The following is a 21,901-nucleotide window of genomic DNA, read 5'->3' on the forward strand; positions in this document are numbered from 1 at the left end:
AGAGCATCCTGCTCCCGCTGCCCCTTCCCTGCAGCAGGGTTACCCATGGCAATCAGGTAATTAAATACTGCAAATGGGCCGGAGCCTTGTTAGCAGCCACCTGTGAGTTGACAGAGAGGGTGTAATGGGCCATGAAAGAGGCAGGGTGGATGAGCGAGGTCTCCCGTTAACCCAAGCAGAACATTCCCTTCACGCAGATGCTGTGGGACAAGCGGGGTTTGTTGGAGCCTCGCGGGGCCGTGGTGTGTTACCCTGCCGATGGCACAGCACCAGGATGGATCCTGCTCTTCGGGCAGCACCAAAGAGCCCACACTGAGCGGTGCCAGCCCCGGGGCACCCGGCCAGGGCTGGGGCTGCCGTGGGGCTGGTGCCCTCCATGGCCTCAGGCCCTGCCACTGCCGCAGTGCTCTGGGGGCTGGCTTGAACTCCTGCTCCAGCTGCTGCTGTGCGGAGGAGCTCGTTCTGGTGGTGCTCACCTATAGCGTGCTCCTGGGACAGGGCTGCTGTCCTGGATGGTGGCCAGGGCTGGGCTGGTGCAGCAGAGCAGTGCGCCAGGGACTGTCATATTGGGCACTGTCACCAGTGTACTGTCACCCGTGCAGTGTCACCCATGCAGTGTCACACATGCAGTGTCACCGGTGCACTGTCACATTGGGCACTGTCACCCGGGCACTGTCACCCATGCAGTGTCACCCATGCAGTGTCACCCTGTGCCCTCCTTGCCCTGACCAGAGCCTCGGGTAGTGGCAGCTCTAGAGTTTTACAGGTATTTCACACGTGTCTTTCTAAATCCGTTTTGCCACTGCTGCCAGTCTGTTTGTAGGACCAGGAAATCACAGAACCCCAGCCTGGTTTGGGTTGAAGGGACCTTAAAGCTCTTCCAGCTCCAACCCCTGCCACAGGCAGGGACCCCTTCCACTGGAGCAGCTTGCTCCAAGCCCCTGTGTCCAACCTGGCCTTGAGCACTGCCAGGGATGGGGCAGCCACAGCTTCTCTGGGCACCCTGTGCCAGCGCCTCAGCACCCTCACAGGGAAGAGCTTCTGCCTAAGAGCTCAGCTCAATGCGTGAGGTGCTTCTGGCCTGCCCCTGCCTTTGTTATTTGTTGCCTTTGTTTTAGTTTGGCTTCCGTCGGTGTTCGTTAACCGGAGGCTGCTCCGCGTTGCTGGTACCTGCGGCTCCCCCAGCGGCGCGGGGCCGTCCCTCCACCCCCCGGCAGACCCGATTAGATCAGCAGAGCTCACTCTCCCTCTCTGTTTATCAGTTATTCCCCCAGCAACAACGATATATTTAGACCGACAGCTCCGAGCTGGTTCAGACCCACTGCGCTCGGCAGGTCCCGGCCGGCATGGGGGGGCCCTGGGGGACCCCCAGCACCAAGGCAGGGTTTGGAAGGAGCCGACCCCCCTAGAAAGCAGCATCTCCACCAAAGGGGAGCTGTGGAAGCGGCCCCCTCCGGGGTTTTGTCTTACCAAGGGCTGGGTTGGGCTGCTTGGGTTTTGTTACTCCTGTTTTGGGGTAATCTCGCTGTTTTGGGGGCGTGCAGAAGGTGAATCCTGTGTCTGCGGTAGGAGCACTCGTGGCTCTGCTGCAGCTCGGCCATGGGAGTGCTGCCTGCATGCAAAGAGCATGAGAGAATTGAGGAGTTAATGAAGGCTGGTTTGTGGCTGAGGATGCTTTGTGCAGCAGCACAACTGCGGTGGGGCCGGTGGCCAAGTAGGGGCACAAGCTGGACCTCTGTGGAGCAGCATTAACAGCACCATATGAGGGGGAATGACAGAAGCACCATTGTCTGGCAAGGGGGAAATATTTGTCAAGCTGTTTGTGAGCATTATTTAGGCAGATACTATTTCTTAATGCCTTATAGGACAAATATCATGTTTTCAGAGCTCCCGATTCCCTGGCAGCCCCTGTTTCCCCAAGTTCATCACTGTATCAGTGGTTTGCCCTGGTCCATCTCCCTGGCACAGTCCATGTCCCCTGTTCCACGTCCCCACTCCATAGTGGCAGTGACAGGCTGTCATTATTGCTCCTGGGGAACAGGGCAGCCAGGCAGGGCTGTGTTCACTGCAGAGAAAGCCTCTTCCCTCTCTTGCAGCCCCTTTATGCACTGGAGCTGCTCTCAGGTCTCCCCTTCAGGAGCCTTCTCTTCTCCAGCTGCCCCAGCCCAGCTCTCTCAGCCTGGCTCCAGAGCAGAGCTGCTCCAGCCCTTGCAGCATCTCCATGGCCTCCTCTGGCCTTGCTCCAACAGCTCCAGGTCCCTCTCAATCTCTGTATCTGCTGCGTGTCCCCCTGCTCAGTGTCCCCAGCAGTGACCAGGGCTCTGTGATGCTGCCCCTGTTGGGCCCTCACTGCAGAGGGGCTGCTCGCTGCTGTGGTGCAGGCAATGCACTGCTGGTTTGGCTGCGCTATTCACACTGCTGGATCCGGCCCTGGGGCCTCGGCCAGCCTTGGGTTTTGTTTCTGGGTTCTGTTCCCCTCCTCCAACCCCTGTCAGCAGTGCAGGAGCTGGAGCTCACACGTGTGTGCAGCTGGGGAACAGGCACAGCCCTGCAGCCACGGCGTGCTCACGGGAGACATACACATATCTATATATCTGTACCTCCATATCTGTATTATCTATATTTATATCTGCATCATCTATATTTATATCTATGTCATCTATATCCATGTCTGTATTTGCATCTCTATATCATCTATATTATCTATATCATTTATATCATCTCTCTCTGTCTCTGTATCTGCACATAGACAGCTGTGCATGAAAGCCTTGTGACTACAAAGCACAGACTCTGTCCTTGCCCTCCTTGTCCTCCCCCAGACACCTCCTGTGGCAAAGGGGCTTGTCACAGTTGTAGTTTGTCCCGACTACAGAAGAAGGGGAATGCTGTGAGCACACGGGAAGTGCTCAGTGTTGGATGCAACCTGGCCTGCTTCAATGAAAAGAAGGGAATAAAAAGAAGATGGAGACCCCCCCCCCCCCCCGCAGTGTTTAAACACAGCTTTAAACCGACAGGGAACACATTGAGGTAAGATCTGAGGCATCCCAAGCACTGCACGGCTTTCTCTGGGGATGCTGCTGAGGGGGTTGTGCCGTCCCTGCAGACATGAACCCTTCCCAGTGCATCCCGCTGGATGCGGCGCTTGGCCGAGGAGCAGCGCGGAGCTGAGCCCGCTCGCGCTCATTCTTCTTTAAACAAAGAAACGTCCCAGTGGGGCCCGAACCAGAAAGTCCTCCCGGCAAGGGTTAGGACACAGAATCCCACAGCTGCGGATGCTGCGTGGCTGGAGCAGCGCTTCCTGTGCTCCCCGTCCTTCCCAGCCACCAGCCAGGCCCACGGCCCTTAACTGGGCACAGTGGGTCACTTTTCCACCAAGTATCACATCAAGCGGACAGCACAACCCCTGTCCTCGTGCATTAGCAATGCAATTAGTGGCCGTATTAGATGCTGCATCAGCAGTTTTGCCTCTGTGTTTTCATGTGGTTTGATCTCATATCAACAGGGCCTGTAATTAGAAGGATTCCACTTACTTGTTATGTTCTAAATGTAAAGGTCTCTGTTATGACCTCAGAGAATATCCTTAATTATGCTTTGGTGCTGTGCCAGGCCTGTGATGTATTGAATATTTACTGCTGCCATCACTCCGGTTTGCTTCAGAGCAAGTTTCCATCCATGGGTTTGGCCACTGGAGACCAAGGAACTTTTAATCCCCTTTAGAGGGTTTCTTCAGTTGTTGCTCCAGCCATGCTGTAACTTGAATAGATACACCTTTTCATGTGCTATCTAGACCAGCTTCAGGTCTCCCTGTAAATGAAATTGTCAGCATCACTGATAAGGAACCGAACTGAGCTGGCTGACCCCATGGAAGAGCCATGGAGTGGTTTGTAACCCATGGATCTGCGCATCTCCCCACAGCATCATTCAGAACTGTTACGCAGACAGATGGAGTTATTGTAACTCGTGTCCATGTATTGCCTCTGGCCCCAGTCTGCAGCCATCGAGCCTGGAAATTCCCAAAGTGAACTTTATGTAAGCCCTTGGTTTCATTGCAAACAATTCAAAGAAATCCCTCCCTGCTGGAAGCTGGCATTTTGAGTTGCTGCTGACTGAGGTTTTATGATGGCACGACTCTCACGCTGCTGTACAATGGGGTACAGGCATGAGCCCTGTGAAGGAAGAAAACAGTTTTATGTACTGATGTTTTGAAGATAAGTTGCTTTTCAAGAACTCCAGTGGTGACGTGGCAGGGAAGGAACGTGACAGCAGTGGGTTTTGGTTGGGGGCCTAGAGACGTTCTGAACACCAAGTGTGGCATCCCCAGCCCCACAGAGGTGTTTCCAGCATCGCTGGTTTGGGAATGACTTTTCAAGCCATCCCCGGGGGCTTTCTTTGCAGGCTGGAGGTGGATCTGTCCTCTGAGAGGACTTCTTCAGCCCTTGGTGGTAGAAAAGCCCCAAGACTTGGGGTGCAAACATGGGAAAAGAAGTGGCACAAGTGAAACCCCAAAATGTGTAAATGTAGGAGCTGGGAGACCAAGGCTCTTGAAACTGGTCAGTGCTCAAGGCCAGGTTGGACACAGGGGCTTGGAGCAAGCTGCTCCAGTGGTAGGGGTCCCTGCCCGTGGCAGGGGTTGGAGCTGGAGGAGCTTTAAGGTCCCTTCAACCCAAACCAGGCTGAAGTCCTGCGTTTTGGACAAGTGTGAAACCATCAAGAACCATTTCAGTAACACATTTTAAATCAATTCTGGCTTTTCCCTAACTCCACTTTGAGCCGTTTCTCTCAGAAACTGGGGCATCAATTCCTGCCCCCCGGACCCCCAAAATGGATGATCAGAATGCAATGGCAAACACAGCAAGGTTTGGGAGACACAAGTTGAACTGTTCATCTGAACTTCATTATCAGACGCTCTCCCCCTCCAGAACTCCACCAGTCATTAGCTTTAGCATCAGTGATTCCTGCGGATGAGGTGAGAGATGAGAACAGATAACAAGCTGACCCTGTTGTGAGAACCAACCCCCTCTAGGTACACAGCAAACACTCCACAAAAGCATTTTGGAGCCATTTAATGAAAAAAGCAGAATTTTATTATATGGTTTCTGTCCATTATTCGGCATTGCTGTAAATGGCTCACATTTACTGCAACTTCTGTACAGATGTGTGGCTTTGTATTACCAGAACAGCAAATTCAAATGAAAAAATAAATGTTCAACAATTCCACACAAGCTTTTACAGTCCAACAGTTCACTGAGTAGGTGAAAACTACAGACTTGTTACTACAGAATTATTCAGCATGAATAAAAAACTACAACTTTCATTTTTAAACAGGAGTCACTGGTTTAATTTCCTTTATGCTGTTTTAAAATTACTGTGATAAAAATAATGATTCTTTTTTAATAATGCCATACACCGGTACGATATAGGATTTGTCCCCAGTATATATCTCTTGTTTAATATACAAAATAGAATAATGACACATCGCTGACTCTATGCTGTTATGCACGTTAGTTGGGAGGTGGGGTATTTCCATACACACAGCCTTTCATCAGCACCCCGGAGCCTCCCGCTGCCTCGGGGGCCCCAGTCCTTTCCTGAAAATTTGGTTCCTATGTGGCATCAATGGCTCAGCAACACCCGGCTGCAGACTGGACTAAGGATAGAGCGTAACTACTCTAAGGACACCCTCCGAAACCCTCACGCTAAGGTGTGACCCTCCAGTCCTCACTCGCTGAGTTCGACTACGGGAAACAGGATTGAGCTGATGTTCGTCCAGGCACTTTCCTCCTCCTGTTTTCTACCCTTGTCTGTGAAATGGCGAGGTCATTTCCCAGCTCCATCCCCAGCCCCCGGCCCCGCTCCCGCTGCTCCCACTAAGGCCATTCCCGGAGCTCCCGCTCCTCCCGCTAAGGCCATTCCTGGCGCTGCTCATGCACGAGCTCCGCGCCCGGGCTGCCGGCGGCCGCCCCTCGGTCGATGCACTTTGTGATAAGGCACTGAAGAGACGAAGTCAGAATTCTCCCTGCTTTATCCAGAGTGCAGATACTACCCACTGCTACAAGGACTACGGATACACAGGACACGGACTTCTCACTGCTTACTAAAGCACTACAGACTTCTAATGGTGAAGTTCGAAACCTAACAGCACGTACATGACGATTGCTTTCTTCTAACATCACAGTTTCCTTTTTATTTTTTTCCTTAAATCCCTAAACTAAAAAGGAATATAAAGGGATACAGACTAGGAGGGGGTAGAGCCTCTCTCCTCCTACGTTACCGGTTCTCTCAAGATGGGGAATCATTTGTTCATGTTCACTCCAGTTGCTTTTCTGCTGGCAAAAAGAGAAGTTTTGTATTTGTGTCTATGGATGCGCAGATGCTTGCACACCCATTGCACACCCGCTCGCACCACCACTCTTCCACACAAGCTCAAATCAAGGTTCCTGGGGATGCAATTTTAAAACCATTCTCCAAAGTAACCCCAGTTTTCCTTTAGCTGAAGAGCCCCTGGGAGCAGCACGGAACTCCTATCTGTATCTCAAACAGTTGTGTGAACAGTTGCATGAAATGGGGGTAGGAGTTGTAACTGCAATACTGAACTTGCCCTTCCCTGTTAGAAAATGTACATATATCCTTTACAGATCTAAGAGAAGAGAGTGGTTACTTTTCTATTAAAGATGACATTTTACTCCAAAGTACTGAATATAGGAGCTTTTCTTAATAGGTATAGCATTCAAAAAGGGCTTTAAGAAAGGGTGAAAATTTAGTTTCCTATTTTGCTCGGAAACCACCTTCTGCTAACAACAGAAACGTGCTAGTGTATGGTGAACAACCTATGCTCCGTATTTACATATTGCTGGTACCTGTGTGTGTATTATTGCCCAATTTGTCGAGCTGTTTCTGCTGTGGTAGGTGAGGCTGTATGTGAAACTACCCCCGTCTGCTCAGAGGTGTAGGTGTGGGTGCTCACACGCATCTTCCCCGTTACATTGCCTGCAGCGGAGGTCGGATTTAGCAACGCCTGGCGAATGGTAACCAACCATACAGATAGGAGTATTCCATCCAAGCTCCAGCTGGGATTTGTACACAGTGATTTGATAAAACATTAAAAACTCAACCCTAAACACACCCACTGAACACAGGTTTTCCTTTTGAGACAGAGTACTTCTTTGGATACTAAACCCCAATGCCTTCAGCACTACCTCCAGACAAACCCCAGCGGGGACGGGTTACCATTCAGCATATTTGTGACCCCTACAAAAAATATAATTACATGTATCATGATAAAGCAATCTGTCATCTAAAAATCATCCTTATTATACACTATACAAGCTATTTTACAATCATTTAATAAATTGCTTTTAAAGCTGCAGTAGCCCTTCCCTTCTTTTCTTGGATCAGCGAATATACCGATTATACATATTTGAAACTATAACTAAATATAAAAATATATTAGGTTTTGTATTTTATCAGATGATCTTTCTCGTTTCTATTACACAAATACTCTGGCCACTTTGCGTAAAAATCAGATTTTAGAGTGGCTTAGGAAAGATTTCAATTTTGAAATACAGAAAATTGTTAAGGTGCACGTAGAAAAGGCTACTACAGCTTCTAAACGGTTTAAAATATCGGTATCAATGGCAACAAGGAGAAATTCACAAGACCCAGGGGAGTTTTATGGCACGCTAGTCATTGGGGTGAAGGGATGCAGCCTTACAAACACAGACGGTTTGACGTACGACTCTAAGACCACGAGATCAGTAGCGGAGCTTTCCTGCTCTCCAGGGAAGAGGATGGGCCCAGCAGCGGCCATAGAAATGTGGGAAAGGGGCTTGAAGCTCTGCTGCTCCAGCCGCTCTTCCCTCCTCCTGCCCCACGGAGAGAGCTCTAGAACCGACACAAGAGAACAGAACAAAACCAAACCACTGGGCATAATTACACGTCTGCCTCTACGTCAGTGGCGTTTCTCCGGATATACTTGTGTGATGACAGATCTCAGTGTATAGAAAACGTGAGTTTCTCCACACAGAAGTAAACTTTTCTTTAAGCTATGCATATTTTCCTGAAAATTTCCTGATGGGCAGTCAGGACTGAGCTTCTTGGCATCAATGCAGCCCGTGACTCTCAGTTATGGCTGTTGCATCATATGCAAAAATCAGGCTTTTTATTTTTTCTTCAATATATAAAATAACCTGCTCATTTACATCCAGTTTAGGACTGGGATAATTTTCTATGAATCTGCATATCCAACACTTTTGCACCTACGCCAAAAGCAGTTGTTTCTTTCATATCGACTGAATTAGATTGGAGAGTTCTCCCACCCACCCTGGCCCTTTAAAAATGCCAAATCTTGATGGTCGCTTGGACAGTTGAAAACTCTTAGGTTAGAAAAGGCCAAACCCATTTTCATCGTGTGAATATACTCGAGGATTAATGTCTAGAGGTCATTTAGGAAAGCTACGAGCTGCCCCACCTTATAAAACCAGCTGTACAATAGGCATCTTGAAGTATTACAAAAAAATCAGGTAAGAAAAAATGAACAAGCTGAGTTCACGGTATAGAAAGTTAAAGGAAATGGCTAAAACCAGACAGCAATAGCTATAAAAGGCACAACTTCCCTTTTCCGATATACACTTGTAAACGTTCCTCAGGTTACACATGCAGGAACCAAACGCTACCTTAAAAAAGAAAATCCAAAACACTTGACTAAAAAAAAAAAAGAAAACAAAACCAAAATAAAACAAAACAAAACCAAAAAAAAAGCCTAGAAAATTGTCTCAGCCAACTGCAGCAACTCCTCCACCAGCACAATGTCCGGAGCATCCAGCCTGGCCCCGCTGGCTCCGACGCATCCAGGGATGTTGCACGAGGGGAGAGAGAATTTCTGACCAACACCATTCCTTTTCCTTGCCCTTCTCCCCACTCCTTTACCAAGGCGAGCACTCCGCCGCTCCTCCAGCCTAACTCTTGGCCCTCTGTAAACCACATGTAGTGCATAATTACAAAAGAAACACCGCTGCAAGGACAAAACCAACAGGGTCTGTAGGGTTTTTTTCTTTACAAAAAAAAAAAAAAAAGCTATCATTTGACGTTTTCTTAAGGCAACCCTTTTGTGTTAAGGCAGTCACTTCTGATGAAACAAGAGCTTCTTGATATTTCCATTTGAATATTTTGGTATCTGATTGCTGATGATTTCTGCCAACATTTCTGGGAACTCAATACTCATGGATTTATCCAAAAATGTCTGGAAGCAAAAGCTCAGAAGATTTTCAACCACCTACAAGCGATAAAGCAAAGAATTACTTTCACACATATATGTACAGAACTATTAACCCACATCCTTCCTCCCTCCCCTCCTCTGCCTCTGCAGCGAGGCACAGGCCAGCACTGCCTGGGTGCTAATTACCCTCAGTTTAGTTAGCAAGTCCTGTAATTGGTCTTCTAATAGAAAACAACAGCTCGTGCAAGGTCTTTACAAATCATGAAGAGGTTTTGTCTCGTTCCCGTTCCAGCGTATAAAGTTGCTTGGTACAGCAACAAGAAAGACAAAACAACGTTGAGGTCTCAAAGTTTCCTTTGCCTTACCCAGCTTCAGCACTGCTTTGTACCATCTGCACATTTTGGAGTGCATACCGCAAGAGGAGCTAGCCTGAATTCTGGGATTCTTTGCAAAATTAGACCGCTACTCCTACTAAAAATAGTGCTGATGCATGATTTTAATGCAGTTTCAAACAATTCCATAGATTCTTGAATTGCTGGTCTCTGAGATAATTTTGGTTTTAAACTCCCCATCTCTGCTGCTACTGCAAAATCAGTGGCAATTCCTCGGTTCCTCCATTTTAAAGCCACATAATTTTTTAAGTTTTTTTAAATTTAAAGACTGAAAAAACTGAAAGACTGAAAATGGTATCAATGACAAAACAAACTGCTGTCGAGTCCACTGCAAAAACAGACTGAAAGCACCATGTTCGCTCCTCCAAAGAGCCTTTAGTTGGAATACGGTAGCATGACTGTCTCCTCCATCCCACAACCCTGACACTTATCCCTTCAAATGCAGAAAGGATACAGGAGATTACTGTCATATCCCCAAACTCAACCATCTGGAATGTCTAAAGCATTCGTTTCACAACTTACATCATGCATAGAGTCCAGCAGTTTAGTCAGTTGATAGAATCGCTGCCAGTTCTGGCTCGAGTTCCCTTCTCTCTTCACTATGGCCTTTCCCAGCTCCTTAATGTATGTCATGCGGATTTCTTCAAATAAAGATTGGCTCTTCAGGCCTTCCTTAGGAACTGTAACGTTGATACAAACCTTTAAGACATTACACATCTACAAACTGTGCCATTATTTAACTTCTCTTACACCAGTTACACCAAAAATGACTTAAAAGGAAGGACAGATGAGAGACAAGGAAAGAGTGTGGGAACCAAGACAGACAAGCAGTTGAACCAACAGCATCGCACTGCTGAAAGTGAAAATAAAAACGCCAAAGGTAACCCAACAAGAAACAGGAGGAAGGAACTGGACCATGGAAGCAACAGCACTGAGCCCTGGAAGTGCCTTGGTGAAGACCCACCAGCGCTGGAGCTCCCATGTTCTCAATGTCTGGGGAAACGTGACATTAGACAGATCCCATCGAAACTGCGTGCTGAGGGAGGAGCAGGGGCAGGATCATGGGCAGGATCACGGGATGGCTTGGCTCAGAATGGATCTTGAAAGATCATCTAGTTCCAAGCCTCCTGACGTGGATCAAGTAACGCATTCAGGCAAGGCAGTAACAGAGAGACTGGACAACAAGCTCAAGCCAGGGAGGACTCGGGCTGAGCTTCTTGGAATAGGCATGGAACACGGTGATAGCACTGGACAGATGAGGAGCTGTGGGTTAGGAACCCAAAGTGTGGAGACTGAGGCACGTATTCAGACTAAAATCCACGTTAAGTCCCTGTGCCTATGTTCTCCCACTGGGCTGGTCCTTCTAAAGGCCAAGTACTAGTAAACAGATGAGGACGAATCAAGCACATGAACTCCCATGGTCCTTAAGATGCTTGATTTGAAATGTTTGGTTACCTTGGTGAAGTGAATGGAAAAAGAAGATAGAGAGCTGAGACAAAGCTGACTGAAAGCAAGAGAAAGGAAAGAGGCCTCCAAACCACACTCCCTTCCTTACAAAATCCAACCCTTGCTATACTGTCAGCATCTGTGAGATGTGGAAGCATTTTGCCTGCCTCATCTGCACAGGACATGACAACACATCAGCTGTTGCTTCAATGACTTAAATGAAAAGGTCTGCGTGCTACGTCTATGCGTGAGCTATGTGTCTAGACCCGTGTGGGATTCCTGTTTTACTCCTCCTTCCTCTTCTCTTGGAAAACACAGAAACACAACAAGTAGAAATTAAAATTGTGAAGTAATGGATTAAAAAGCTGTACAAATTTCAGCTCCTCAGTTTTCAGAGGTTCCACAACATTCCCCTCACACAATGTATGTACTCAGAGAGAAATGTGGAAACGTATTGTCTTCCACTGCAAACATAACAAAGAGGCCTTCTGCTGGTTAACACCAGAGCTGCCACTCCTCACTTGTGAATGGGCTTAACTGTACGAGTGCTGCCTCTTCACCATTCCTGCCATGGAAACTTCTTGAAGGAAATTTCCAATTCCTGTAAGGAAAGTTGGCCTACACCACATCCAAAACACTTGCGGAATTTTTGGGAGAGATTTCAGAAACTGCTTTAAATCTGCAGTTTCGAGCAAGTTTCAAGTTCCTACAAAGCCCACGGCAGCGTGGAGCCAAGAGTTCCCTCTGAAAGGAGCCCTTGTCCCAGTTCAGGGCTTGGCAGGCAAGGATGCGCCGGCCCTGCCAGGGCAACGAGGGGATGGCACGGGGAGGAACTGGTCATGGCAGCAGTGAGCTGGCCCCACGCTGGGCTGGAGGAGCCTCCCGCTTGCACTGGGGGAAGCCCAATGCTACCAGATTGTCACAGAATCATGGGATGGTTTGTGGTGGAAGGGACCTTAAAGCTCATCCAGTTCCAAACCCCTCCCCTGGGCAGGGACACCTCCCACTAGAGCAGCTTGCTCCAAGCCCTGTCCAACCTGGCTTCATCTGTTCTCATCTGTTTGTAAGAATTAATGCTATTATTCAGTGTAAATATAAAAGATAATATAAATAATATCTTAGCATGAATGTCTGGTATCTGCTAAAAGCAGAACTTCCTTCACTTACCCTACATAGTCAGGTGCCAAGATGCACATTTTGACTTTTATTTGGTATCAGATGCTTAACACCACTTTAAACTACACATGCACAAGCAGAGTACTGGCAGGTTAAACTTACATTGTTCCCATAGGTATTTAACTGTTCACCTACTTGTAGAGAGGAGAAGCAAGGTTTTCATGCAGAGATACTCTTCATATGAGACTTGAAGCCGCGACAGCTCTCGGGCAACCATGAGCATATGTTTGCACTGTTCATACATACACGGTAGATTCATTCTCTGCCTGAGAAATAAAAGCATAAGAGTTAGTTGTATGTCTAGATATCTGAAAGTTCTACATCCAAGTTCTTCCACGCTTCATTCAAGAGCAGCAGGGACTGTACAGGCAAATGGTAAGGCAGCACGTGATCTATCCACAGCAAAATCATGGTGCTTTTTAATCCAGTGAACGCATTCAGAGAGATTGCCTTGGTCACCACATACAAACACTGGCCTAGAACTGCAGCGTGAGGGGAGCATGACGTCTGAAATCCCAGTGCCACAAAGGAAGCCTGTCTTTACCAAGAACTGCTCAGTAAGCTCTGTTATCAACAGCCAACACAACAGTTCAGTGCAAACTTCACTTAAAAATCCAGTTTGGTCACTACGTGACAAAGTTCTCAAGGTCTGGCAGTCCCAAAGTATTTAATCTGTGTAAAGAAGCGTGATGGTGGATCAGACTGGAGATGAGATTACTCGTTCTTTCAGTACTGTTGAGAAGTCCACCTGATTTAACACATATTTGCTCACTGGTGATAGCATCAACTTGCCACAACTTCTCAATTTTTCAAGTGACTTTCTACTCACATCCTTTTACATTCTTAAAGGAACGTCTCTTACTGCAATTGCATGTTGCTGCCTTTGTACTGCAGTATGGTTCCTACCCATCAGTGGAAAGACAAATCAACAATCAAAGGAAAATCTTTGGTTTCTAAGACATCACCTATTCAGCATTATAATCTAAACAATGACACAGACAAAACTGAATCCCACTGTAAGTTAAGGGTAAGATTTGGGTATGAAACTGCACCAGTTCCTCCCACACTGCTCCCTTTTTCAGTTCTCCCTTCCTTAGCCCTGCAAGAGCATCATATAACGTGTCCTCACAAGCATCCTAGGAAACCCTATGTGAAAACATGAACCTTACCTAAGAATAACAGGTATTCAGATGGGTTTTAAAAGAGAGAACTACAAGCTATCAAAACTGTATTAAACCCCAACAAAGTACAAGCCTAAATCCCATCATTCCCAAATGCATGCTGTTGGACAATTCCTTCTGAATGTTAAAGGACTATGTGCGGTACAGCCTCATACCCAGACAGTACCAAGAGCTATACAGGTGACATACATCAACACACATACCACATGCATCAGTGTACAAACACTGGCATCGTGTTAGACTTCAATAGGCAAGGAGTAACAGCGAGAACTCGAAGTGCACATGAGGTTAAGCTGCATGACACAGGAGTAAGTGTAAGAGATTCAGTTGTGGGATGTTTCTCAGGGCACTTGACACAAAGCCACTGTTTGGCCATTTGGCAAGTTCTCTCCCAACCCCTCTGGGCTGTATCAAAGGGCATCTGACATATTTCAAATTGAGTAATTTAAACACATTCTGTGACAGGGCTCAGCAGTTTTCCTCATGTAAAACTATTACCATTTCTGGGCAGAAGGTTAAAACAAACATTATGAAACGGGTCAGCCTGTCATTTCTTCCTCTGTGCTGCAAATGCAATCACATCCGCGAGCCTGAGAATCTATCTGCAGACACAGATTTTTGGCAATACCAAGGCTCTGCACATGGCAGCTCTCCAAACCCCAGAGCGCAGCACAGCCCCCTCCCTTCCGCTGGTGCGAGGGCACACGGAGCTCTGCACCATGCCCCGGCGGGCAGCGCACCCAGGCTGTGTCAGGGCAAGAGGGAAGCTGATTCACTGCATAGTCCTCAACGCTGGAAGAGGTCCCAGCCATTCCCCTCGCAGCTCTCCCGGACAGAGTGCATCCATGGTCCCAGCTGCCACCGGGCTGAGCGGGGGGACCCGCACCAAAGCATGGACCAAAGACCCAGCCAAGAGCAGGGGTCTGGGGCGCTGTGCTTCCTGCTGGCTGCACCGGCACTCTCCCTGCAGAGGGCATTTAGCAAGGCTAGCAATTAATTTACCCACACATAAACCACATACTTCAACCAGGTACTACACATAGCTGATTAAAAGCAGTATTATAATCAGAGATGACATCAGACACAATTTCTTCCTAGCAGAACCCATCTACAGAACCATACTGACTTGGGGGAGTCGTCACATAAAGCTCTGGTGATAACCAGGGCTGGCAATCCAGGGAAGCTGCCTGCACTCCACAACAGCTCAGGAGGCAGAGCTGGAGCTGTGGTCAGTGAGTGCTGGGTGACGCTGACCCACTGCAGGAGTTCAAAGCTTTTGCCTTTATCCCCACTCACATAAATGGAGATTTTAAAGAGCTAACAGCAGTTTATCACTTCTGAAGTGATGCTGCTTTAGTGACTGTAAACCCAGTCAGATTTGAATCACCTTCTTCTTCTCTATGTATCGTAATACTCCTCTGCTTTTGTGGCCAGGAGTGAGCAGAGCATTAGCTTAAGTCTGAGCTCCATGAAAGCCCATGTAACACACACGGGATGTACACATACATGCTGTGTGGGATGCCATGTTGATGGCAAAAGCATGTGATGATTTTCAACACTGCTCTGAGTCACTCAGTTCAGCAAAGTCTATAAAAGAATAGAAAAGCCAGTAAACAAGATGCTGATGTTCTGAAAAACAGATGATACAGACTTCACAGAACCAGTTCCAAAAGAATGTTCAGAAAAAATTCTGGGAATAAGGGAACTCATGAAACATGGGTTATAAAACTGGAATCACTTGATAGTTTCTTTCTATTCAAATAACACCAATTCAGAAACTCTGTATGGCACAGAATGACAAAGGAAACCAAGGATTTGACCTCAAATCTAAGACAATAAGAGCTCGGATTTTGAGTACTCACACAGAGTCAAAATCCTAAGACACAGGACTGCCAAGAGTTTCTTTCTAAAGCTGGGCAGCAATTAAATGGCATTTGCTACTTGATGAGCACAACTGTGCATTAGTTACTGTTGCTCGCTGTAATTTCATGTGCCTGTGACATGACCAGAGGCCTCAAGCTGATGTAGTAACAGTGCCGGTTCCAACAACAGCACGTTTTGAGTCACAAACTGCAGAAACAGTTGGACAATACTCCAAAATCACAGGTTTAGACAACCTCCAGACAGTAAATGATGGTCTGAAACCTAAGATTTACTAAGCTGCCAAACTTTTCAACAACTTGAATAGAGTTTTGTGTGTGCATGTGTACAAAACCACATATATTATGTATAAAACTGCCAGCTAGTACATACTGCTATCAAAGAATCATTTGTCTTGTTCTGAGATGTAAAACGATGAGCTCCCTAACAGCCACACTAACCCACTGAAGTGCATTATTTCTACCCAGAAATGTAAATCTAAAATATTTTCCAAAGCCTTAAAATAACTTAAAATGCATTTTTGCCCCTCCCTTGCCCTTATAACCCCAATGACCCAACCCTGTAAGACATATTTAACCTAGGATAGCCAATGTGATAAACATTATTCAGCTATATTGGGTGATTCCCACCCCTCCAAGTAAGTGACTGGAGTACAGACATATAAATGGAATATCCAGTAAGTATTCAATGTTTAGGAGAAGACAGGTCAAATGACCAGGCTGCCAGCTTCAGGCTTGAGAAGAACACCACAGACTGCCCCAATGGTACTTGGAAAATCCAGTTATGGAGGGATCTCCAGCGGTACCAATGCCGAGTGGCCTCCACCACCACAGCAAAGCTACCTGAGCACCCAGCAGAACAACCCATACTGATTTCTGGGAAGCTTTCTGCCCATTCATGGCAAGATGTTTATAAATGCCAAGGACCTGTTAGCTGAAAATGCAGCATGACCAACCTCTTAACGGGTTAGACGGGTTCTTATGTACAGCCCGCTTACACCCAGTTGCCTAAAAAGTGTTGACATGAGCTTGTGGATCTTGCTACTCCATCTAAGTAAGCAGTAACTACACAGAAATAACAAAGGAGAGGTTTGGTGCAAAGATAAATACATGGAAGATTCACGTTACTCATATGCTTGAGCAGACACATGCATCTAAAGAAAGTCTTATTATCCCCATAAAGAACTCAAGTATCTTGTGGTTATGTTCATTTAAATAATGTGTTTGTAAGATGCTTGTCTGTTCTATTTCTTCATTTACACTGTAACCAGCAACACCTACACTTTTCTGATGGCCCTTCTGAGGGGGAATTTTCTCTTTGCTCAGAGAAGCTGTGGCTGGTGGAAGGTGTCCCTGCCTGTGGCAGGGGGTTGGAACTGGATGAGGTTTAAGCTCCCTTCCAACCCAAACCATTCCATGATTCTCTGATTTGTTTATAAGTAAAATCAAAGGGATTTTGGGGTGAAAAGTAGGCTAAATATATTTTTAAGATCATACTGAGATTCAAATATGTGCAATTCCATATACGCAGCAAGATGTTTATCACAGCATAATGTGATACATACAGTTTTGTTTGATGTGTAAACTCAAGTTACGCAACAGAATCGAAAACCCATCCATGTGAATATTTGCCACTGTTTTGTAAGGCTGAAATGATACAAGTGTGCCTGAGGGGCTCATGGGAGGCTTGGAAGTTCCTGCCAACTCCTCAACTTGTTTGTACTTCCATTTGAGAAGAACAAGTACATCATCAATCTAAAGGCTCTGGGGCTTGGAGATGAAGACCTCCTGGAGTTCCTGCATTCAAATGCAGTATGGGTAAAGACATACAATTGTGTTCTAGGCTTTCACAGGCTTTGAAAGTGCAATTATTGATACGGAGCCAAATTCTTAGTTACAAATGAAAAATGTTCATCTAAAGAACAGACCTGTAGAAAAGTCATTTGCAGATCTCAAAAATTACAAGTTTGAGCGACTCGCATCTCTTCATCTGCATGCACAAACCTGAAACTACTGAACAGGAAGCCAAAATCTGATGCAGACAGCTTCAGTTAACTGTAAAATTGACCTTGATCCTAGATTTCAGACAATCAAAATGAAGGTTTCAATTCTGTTGCACAAACACTACAGAGTGCAGAAACAATTTCATTTCTTTTTCCAAATGGATCATTAAGATGGAGAAAAACAAACCAAAAGACACCACGACAAACTAAACAGAAGGAAGTTATTTATGCCCCATCCCTGGCAGTGCTCAAGGCCAGGTTGGACACAGGGGCTTGGAGCAAGCTGCTCCAGTGGAAGGGGTCCCTGCCTGTGACAGGGGTTGGAGCTGGGGGAGCTTTAAGGTCCCTTCCAACCCAAACCAGTCTGTGATGATGATTCAGTGAACTTACAACTCTACCTTGGAATGTTTCTAGCATACCTAAAACATTCAGTGAGAGTTTTCGGGGTGGTGGTGGGTGGGTGAATGTGGGAAGGAGTTGTTTGGGAGAAAGATCACCAAGATGCACATCACAAAGTAGCACTGAGTAAGGTTTCTCAGGGATATCACATACTGCGGAACTATCGTTTGAATGATGCATTAAGTAGAGAGATCAGGCACCTCTGATCATTAAAACCCAAGTGCATTTTTCCCTTGATGCCATCATGTCCCTCTTGTCACACCCAACCCTTCAGTATCACAACACTTCCCCAGCAGCACTGCCCCTCTGGCTTTCCCTGTGCTTCAGAAACCTCTTGTAACTCATGTGGTGTTATCAATTATTCAGTATTTGTCATGTTTAGCTCAGAGGTGGCTGTATTTTATTGATGAATGGTTCATAACAAGTTACGACCAGAGGGTTTTATGGGGAACCTGTAGCACACTGGGGAAGAAACAGCGATTCTCTCAGTCTACATATTTTATTGAAAACAAATGTTACTTTGATAAACAATTTATGTACAGAAACTGTGACTAGAAGGCATTTTGAGAATTAATATTTACTACAACAGGACTGCAGTAAATGTGTTGGGTACCAACACAGGCAGCTGTAAAGCTGTGTGGCTCCAACCCACTGCTGAAACAGCAGGAGACCCCTGCCTTAAAGCAAATCAGATGTCACTGCGCTTGTCAGTGACCACATCAATTATGGCAACCCCACCACACAGAGACTGTTTTACTCCAGAGACATAACTCTAAGAAGTTCAACCAACACCAGCCCTCACCTGGCAACTGCTCACCACCCCTCTAAGAAAAATCTTATTGTAAAGACATACTGACAGTTTATAAATGCTCTGGCAAATTATTACATTGAAATAAACCAAGAATAAATACATAAACATGAAAAAGGAGTAGTCTGAAATGTTAACGGTTTTCTAAGCAGAGAAGAGATTCGGGAGCTCTGATTCTGAAGTGCAAAAGGAACGCAAATATTAAGACTGCTGTCTCAGAGCATGCCAAAGGGATGAGCGTTGCCCTCATTTTAAAGACAGAAAAACAGAGGCATGAATAAAACGTTGTCACTCAAATCACTTCTTATATCACTGTCAGTGAAACTGTGATGCTACAAAAGGGTTTTGGCTGTATATGCAATTATATTGATTCAATTTAGCCCCCACAAATGGCAAATCCAGTGACAGCATCACCTAAGCTGGAATCTGCAGGTGGGTCAACTGGTTTTGCATGGCTCTGACCAGCAACCTCAGAGATTCACACCCACAGAGTATTTCCAGTGACTCATTCCAAGCACAGACAGAACCCCTTGGCAGGGCTCAGAAACACGGAATCACCGGAGGGGCAAGGCTGAGAGATCCCTCAGGTTTGTTACACTGCGGCAAGAAGCGGCTTTTTAAAATCAGAGCTGAAGGACACAAACACTAAAATGGCTCCAAAGTGAACGGCAGGAGAATGGGACAGCGCATTGGGACTGATCTCGAATCCATCTCTACGGGAGAAGGGACAGACAGAGTGTTTGCTCTCCAGATGGAAGGCAGAAAGGCACCATCTAACGCAATCTGCTATTACACCCTCAAAATATTATACGGAAAGTAATATAAGGATGCATATTCCTGTGCAAAGTGTTTATCCCTAGTGCGTCTCCAATAAAGCCTGCTGCCCATCACCTCGGCAATCCCAAATTCCCTCTTTCACGCCTCTACAACACAGAATTACTGCACAGCACGGATTCGAGAAATGTAAGGAAAATGATGCACAGTGCAAGAAAAAAGATGCCCAAAGATTCTAGAAAATTCAGCTTTTCCTGAAACGTGGTAACAAGGTTCAATAAGAAAACATGAATCAGATGAGTTTTTCCATTTGTAACCTTGTCTTTTTAGCCAGATTTTAATCAGGTTCAGATAGAAATGTTTAACTGATCAAGAATGCTGTGAACCTGGCACGACCATCCCTCTCATACAATAAACAGACTGAACACCATGCAATCTGCCAGACTTTGCTCTCCATCCCAGAAAGCTTCAACCATGTGGTCTCTGATAAAATGAATTATTATAATGCCTGGTGCAGGAACAGTCACAATATGGAATATTTTAGTACAAACACCTCCCACAAAAACTTCTTGTTACAGATACACTTAATATCTAAACCACCTTCCTTGCATTTGACTTACTTAAAGATGCTAAGAAACCTGCCAAAACCAAAACCCCCTTACAAGTGATAGATTGATCTGTGATCTCAGCATGAATTTGCTACCCAGTGATTCCCCTCTCAAGTGCAAACCCCAGCATCACTGCGTCAAGTCTTACTTACTCGTTAATAATCAGGTCTGGGGCAAAGCACAGGAGATTCCCGTTGGATTGTTTGTATGATCTCCATCCTAAGGCAAAGGCCATTAGGAACATCCAGGAGTACTGCAGAAGGGTCATTTGGTCATCCAGATGTAAGTTTCGGAAACCTGGAAAACAGAAAATGAGGTGTGAGAGTAAAGAAGAAGAAATAAGCTCCCGTAACTTGGAAAAGGACCGTAGTTACCATCACTACAGCTCCTGTCTTATCAGTGCAGGCTACCACTTCAAGAAGGGTATTTCTGTACCTGCAGTAACAGCATTTCCTGCTGTATTATGACCATCTGAGTCAGTCACATATTTCAGATGAGATTTTGGTGGAAGACAAAAAGAATCTAGGAACAGTAAAAGGTGCTTATGGCAAAGTTCGTGCTGGATGAAAAAAATGCATTTTAAAAGGGGTGCAAGATTTCAGTGCTGTTTTCCAGCTACTAAGGTTCCATTCAGACACTCAGCACACCATCACGGAGTCCTCTGCCTGTTCAAAACTTTGCAGATGTAGGACTTAAGCGTTTAAGGACTCCAGTTCCGTCTTCTGGACAGCGAGAATACACACGAGATCTGGAAGGTTTGAATAGAAAGCTCCTGAATCACTCAACCTTGAGCTGGTTTGAATGTGGAACTGTCAACCATACAAAACAGAAGGGCAAGAGAAAGCAACAGGAAGAGTAACTCTTGAACTCTGCATTATATTGTATATTCACCATGTACCAAAGCAAAGCACACGTGCACCCTGGGATCTTATAACCGTGACGTAAGTTATGTTCTGGATGGAAAGAGTACCAGATTGGGTGCTCTGACATGTACTACAGGTAGTAAAAGGGGATGTAATATATTAGAAAATGATCAGAATGTATGTCTGTGCTTATCTGGATCTGATGGGCAGTTAGCTGGATTACAAAAGCCAACAACTGTATTTCATATACACTGTAATTCATTGGGCCATCTTTCGAAAATCACAGTATTTTTTACTTTTTGTAAGTGCAGCCCACTAGGCATTAATGGGTTTAGTATCAATTTTTGTTCTTATTTAACAGCTCTACACTGAAGTTACAAAATACATACTGCATTAGTCACCATCAGTAACTGCTTCTGATCTTACAATGCAGCACGAGCAGAGCCAATTAATCAGTGAGGAAATGTGTAGAACCTGAAAACTGGTCCCTTAAATAGTCTTAAAATGCAGACAGCTTTTAATGTGCAGCACTAGCTCCTATTAGATCCTGCCTACATTTAGCAAGCCACGATCCTGCCATACTGAATCATCACTGAAGTCTGAATTCAGTTGATCTTATTTCATTTTATTAAGCATCTGACATCTGAAGAGCTCACAGCAGCGCTGCTGCCTGGAGATGTGCAAATGGATGGCACACAGTAGTTTCATATGTAACAAAACTTGGTATGTCTAACCAAGAAAAGCTTCTGCCTTTGGAGACAGCATCAAGTACGATTTACTACTTCTAAAACAGAGGCAAAGTGTTTCAAAGTTATTTCATGATTTTGAAATCCCAGCTAAAGGGTTTGGCAGGCAACGCTGGCTCGCTGTTAGCATGCCTGAAGGTGTACAACAGCAGCAGTATATACAAACTAAATACAAAGAACCACCTTAACTAACAAAAAAAGCATATAAAAAGGGGATAGGAATAGCTCCTATTAGTGTGATTATTAAAGAGAAGGTTGGCATTTACATTCAGAGCATATGTTCCAACCTGAAGGGTTTCTCTAATTAGGGAAACTGTTCAAAGAGATGATGAACACAGAACTGTTGTATAAAAACAGCATCTAAATCTGTATTTGTGAGTACCAGATGGTCTCCTGAAGACTCAACCCAGA

General features: G+C 45.7%; 1 protein-coding gene across 1 annotated transcript in view; it reads right to left on the minus strand.

The window, feature by feature from the left end:
* Positions 1 to 5,061: 5,061 nt before the first annotated feature.
* Positions 5,062 to 21,901, minus strand: part of NR3C1 (nuclear receptor subfamily 3 group C member 1) — a 61,917-nt gene continuing 45,077 nt past the window's right edge. Inside the window, exons 6-9 of the mRNA XM_061347735.1 lie at positions 20,034 to 20,178; positions 12,364 to 12,494; positions 10,129 to 10,286; positions 5,062 to 9,271 (exon numbers count right to left, since the gene is read on the minus strand). Coding sequence (XP_061203719.1) covers positions 9,119 to 9,271; positions 10,129 to 10,286; positions 12,364 to 12,494; positions 20,034 to 20,178 — 587 coding nt within the window. The 3' untranslated portion in view covers positions 5,062 to 9,118. The remainder of the gene's footprint in view (positions 9,272 to 10,128; positions 10,287 to 12,363; positions 12,495 to 20,033; positions 20,179 to 21,901) is intronic.

Source organism: Neopsephotus bourkii, unplaced genomic scaffold (assembly GCF_033783945.1).
Source record: "Neopsephotus bourkii isolate Nb327-2 ecotype Australia unplaced genomic scaffold, CSIRO-AGI_Nbou_v1 NB_52, whole genome shotgun sequence".
In the NCBI taxonomy this organism is placed as follows: Eukaryota; Metazoa; Chordata; class Aves; order Psittaciformes; family Psittacidae; genus Neopsephotus; species Neopsephotus bourkii.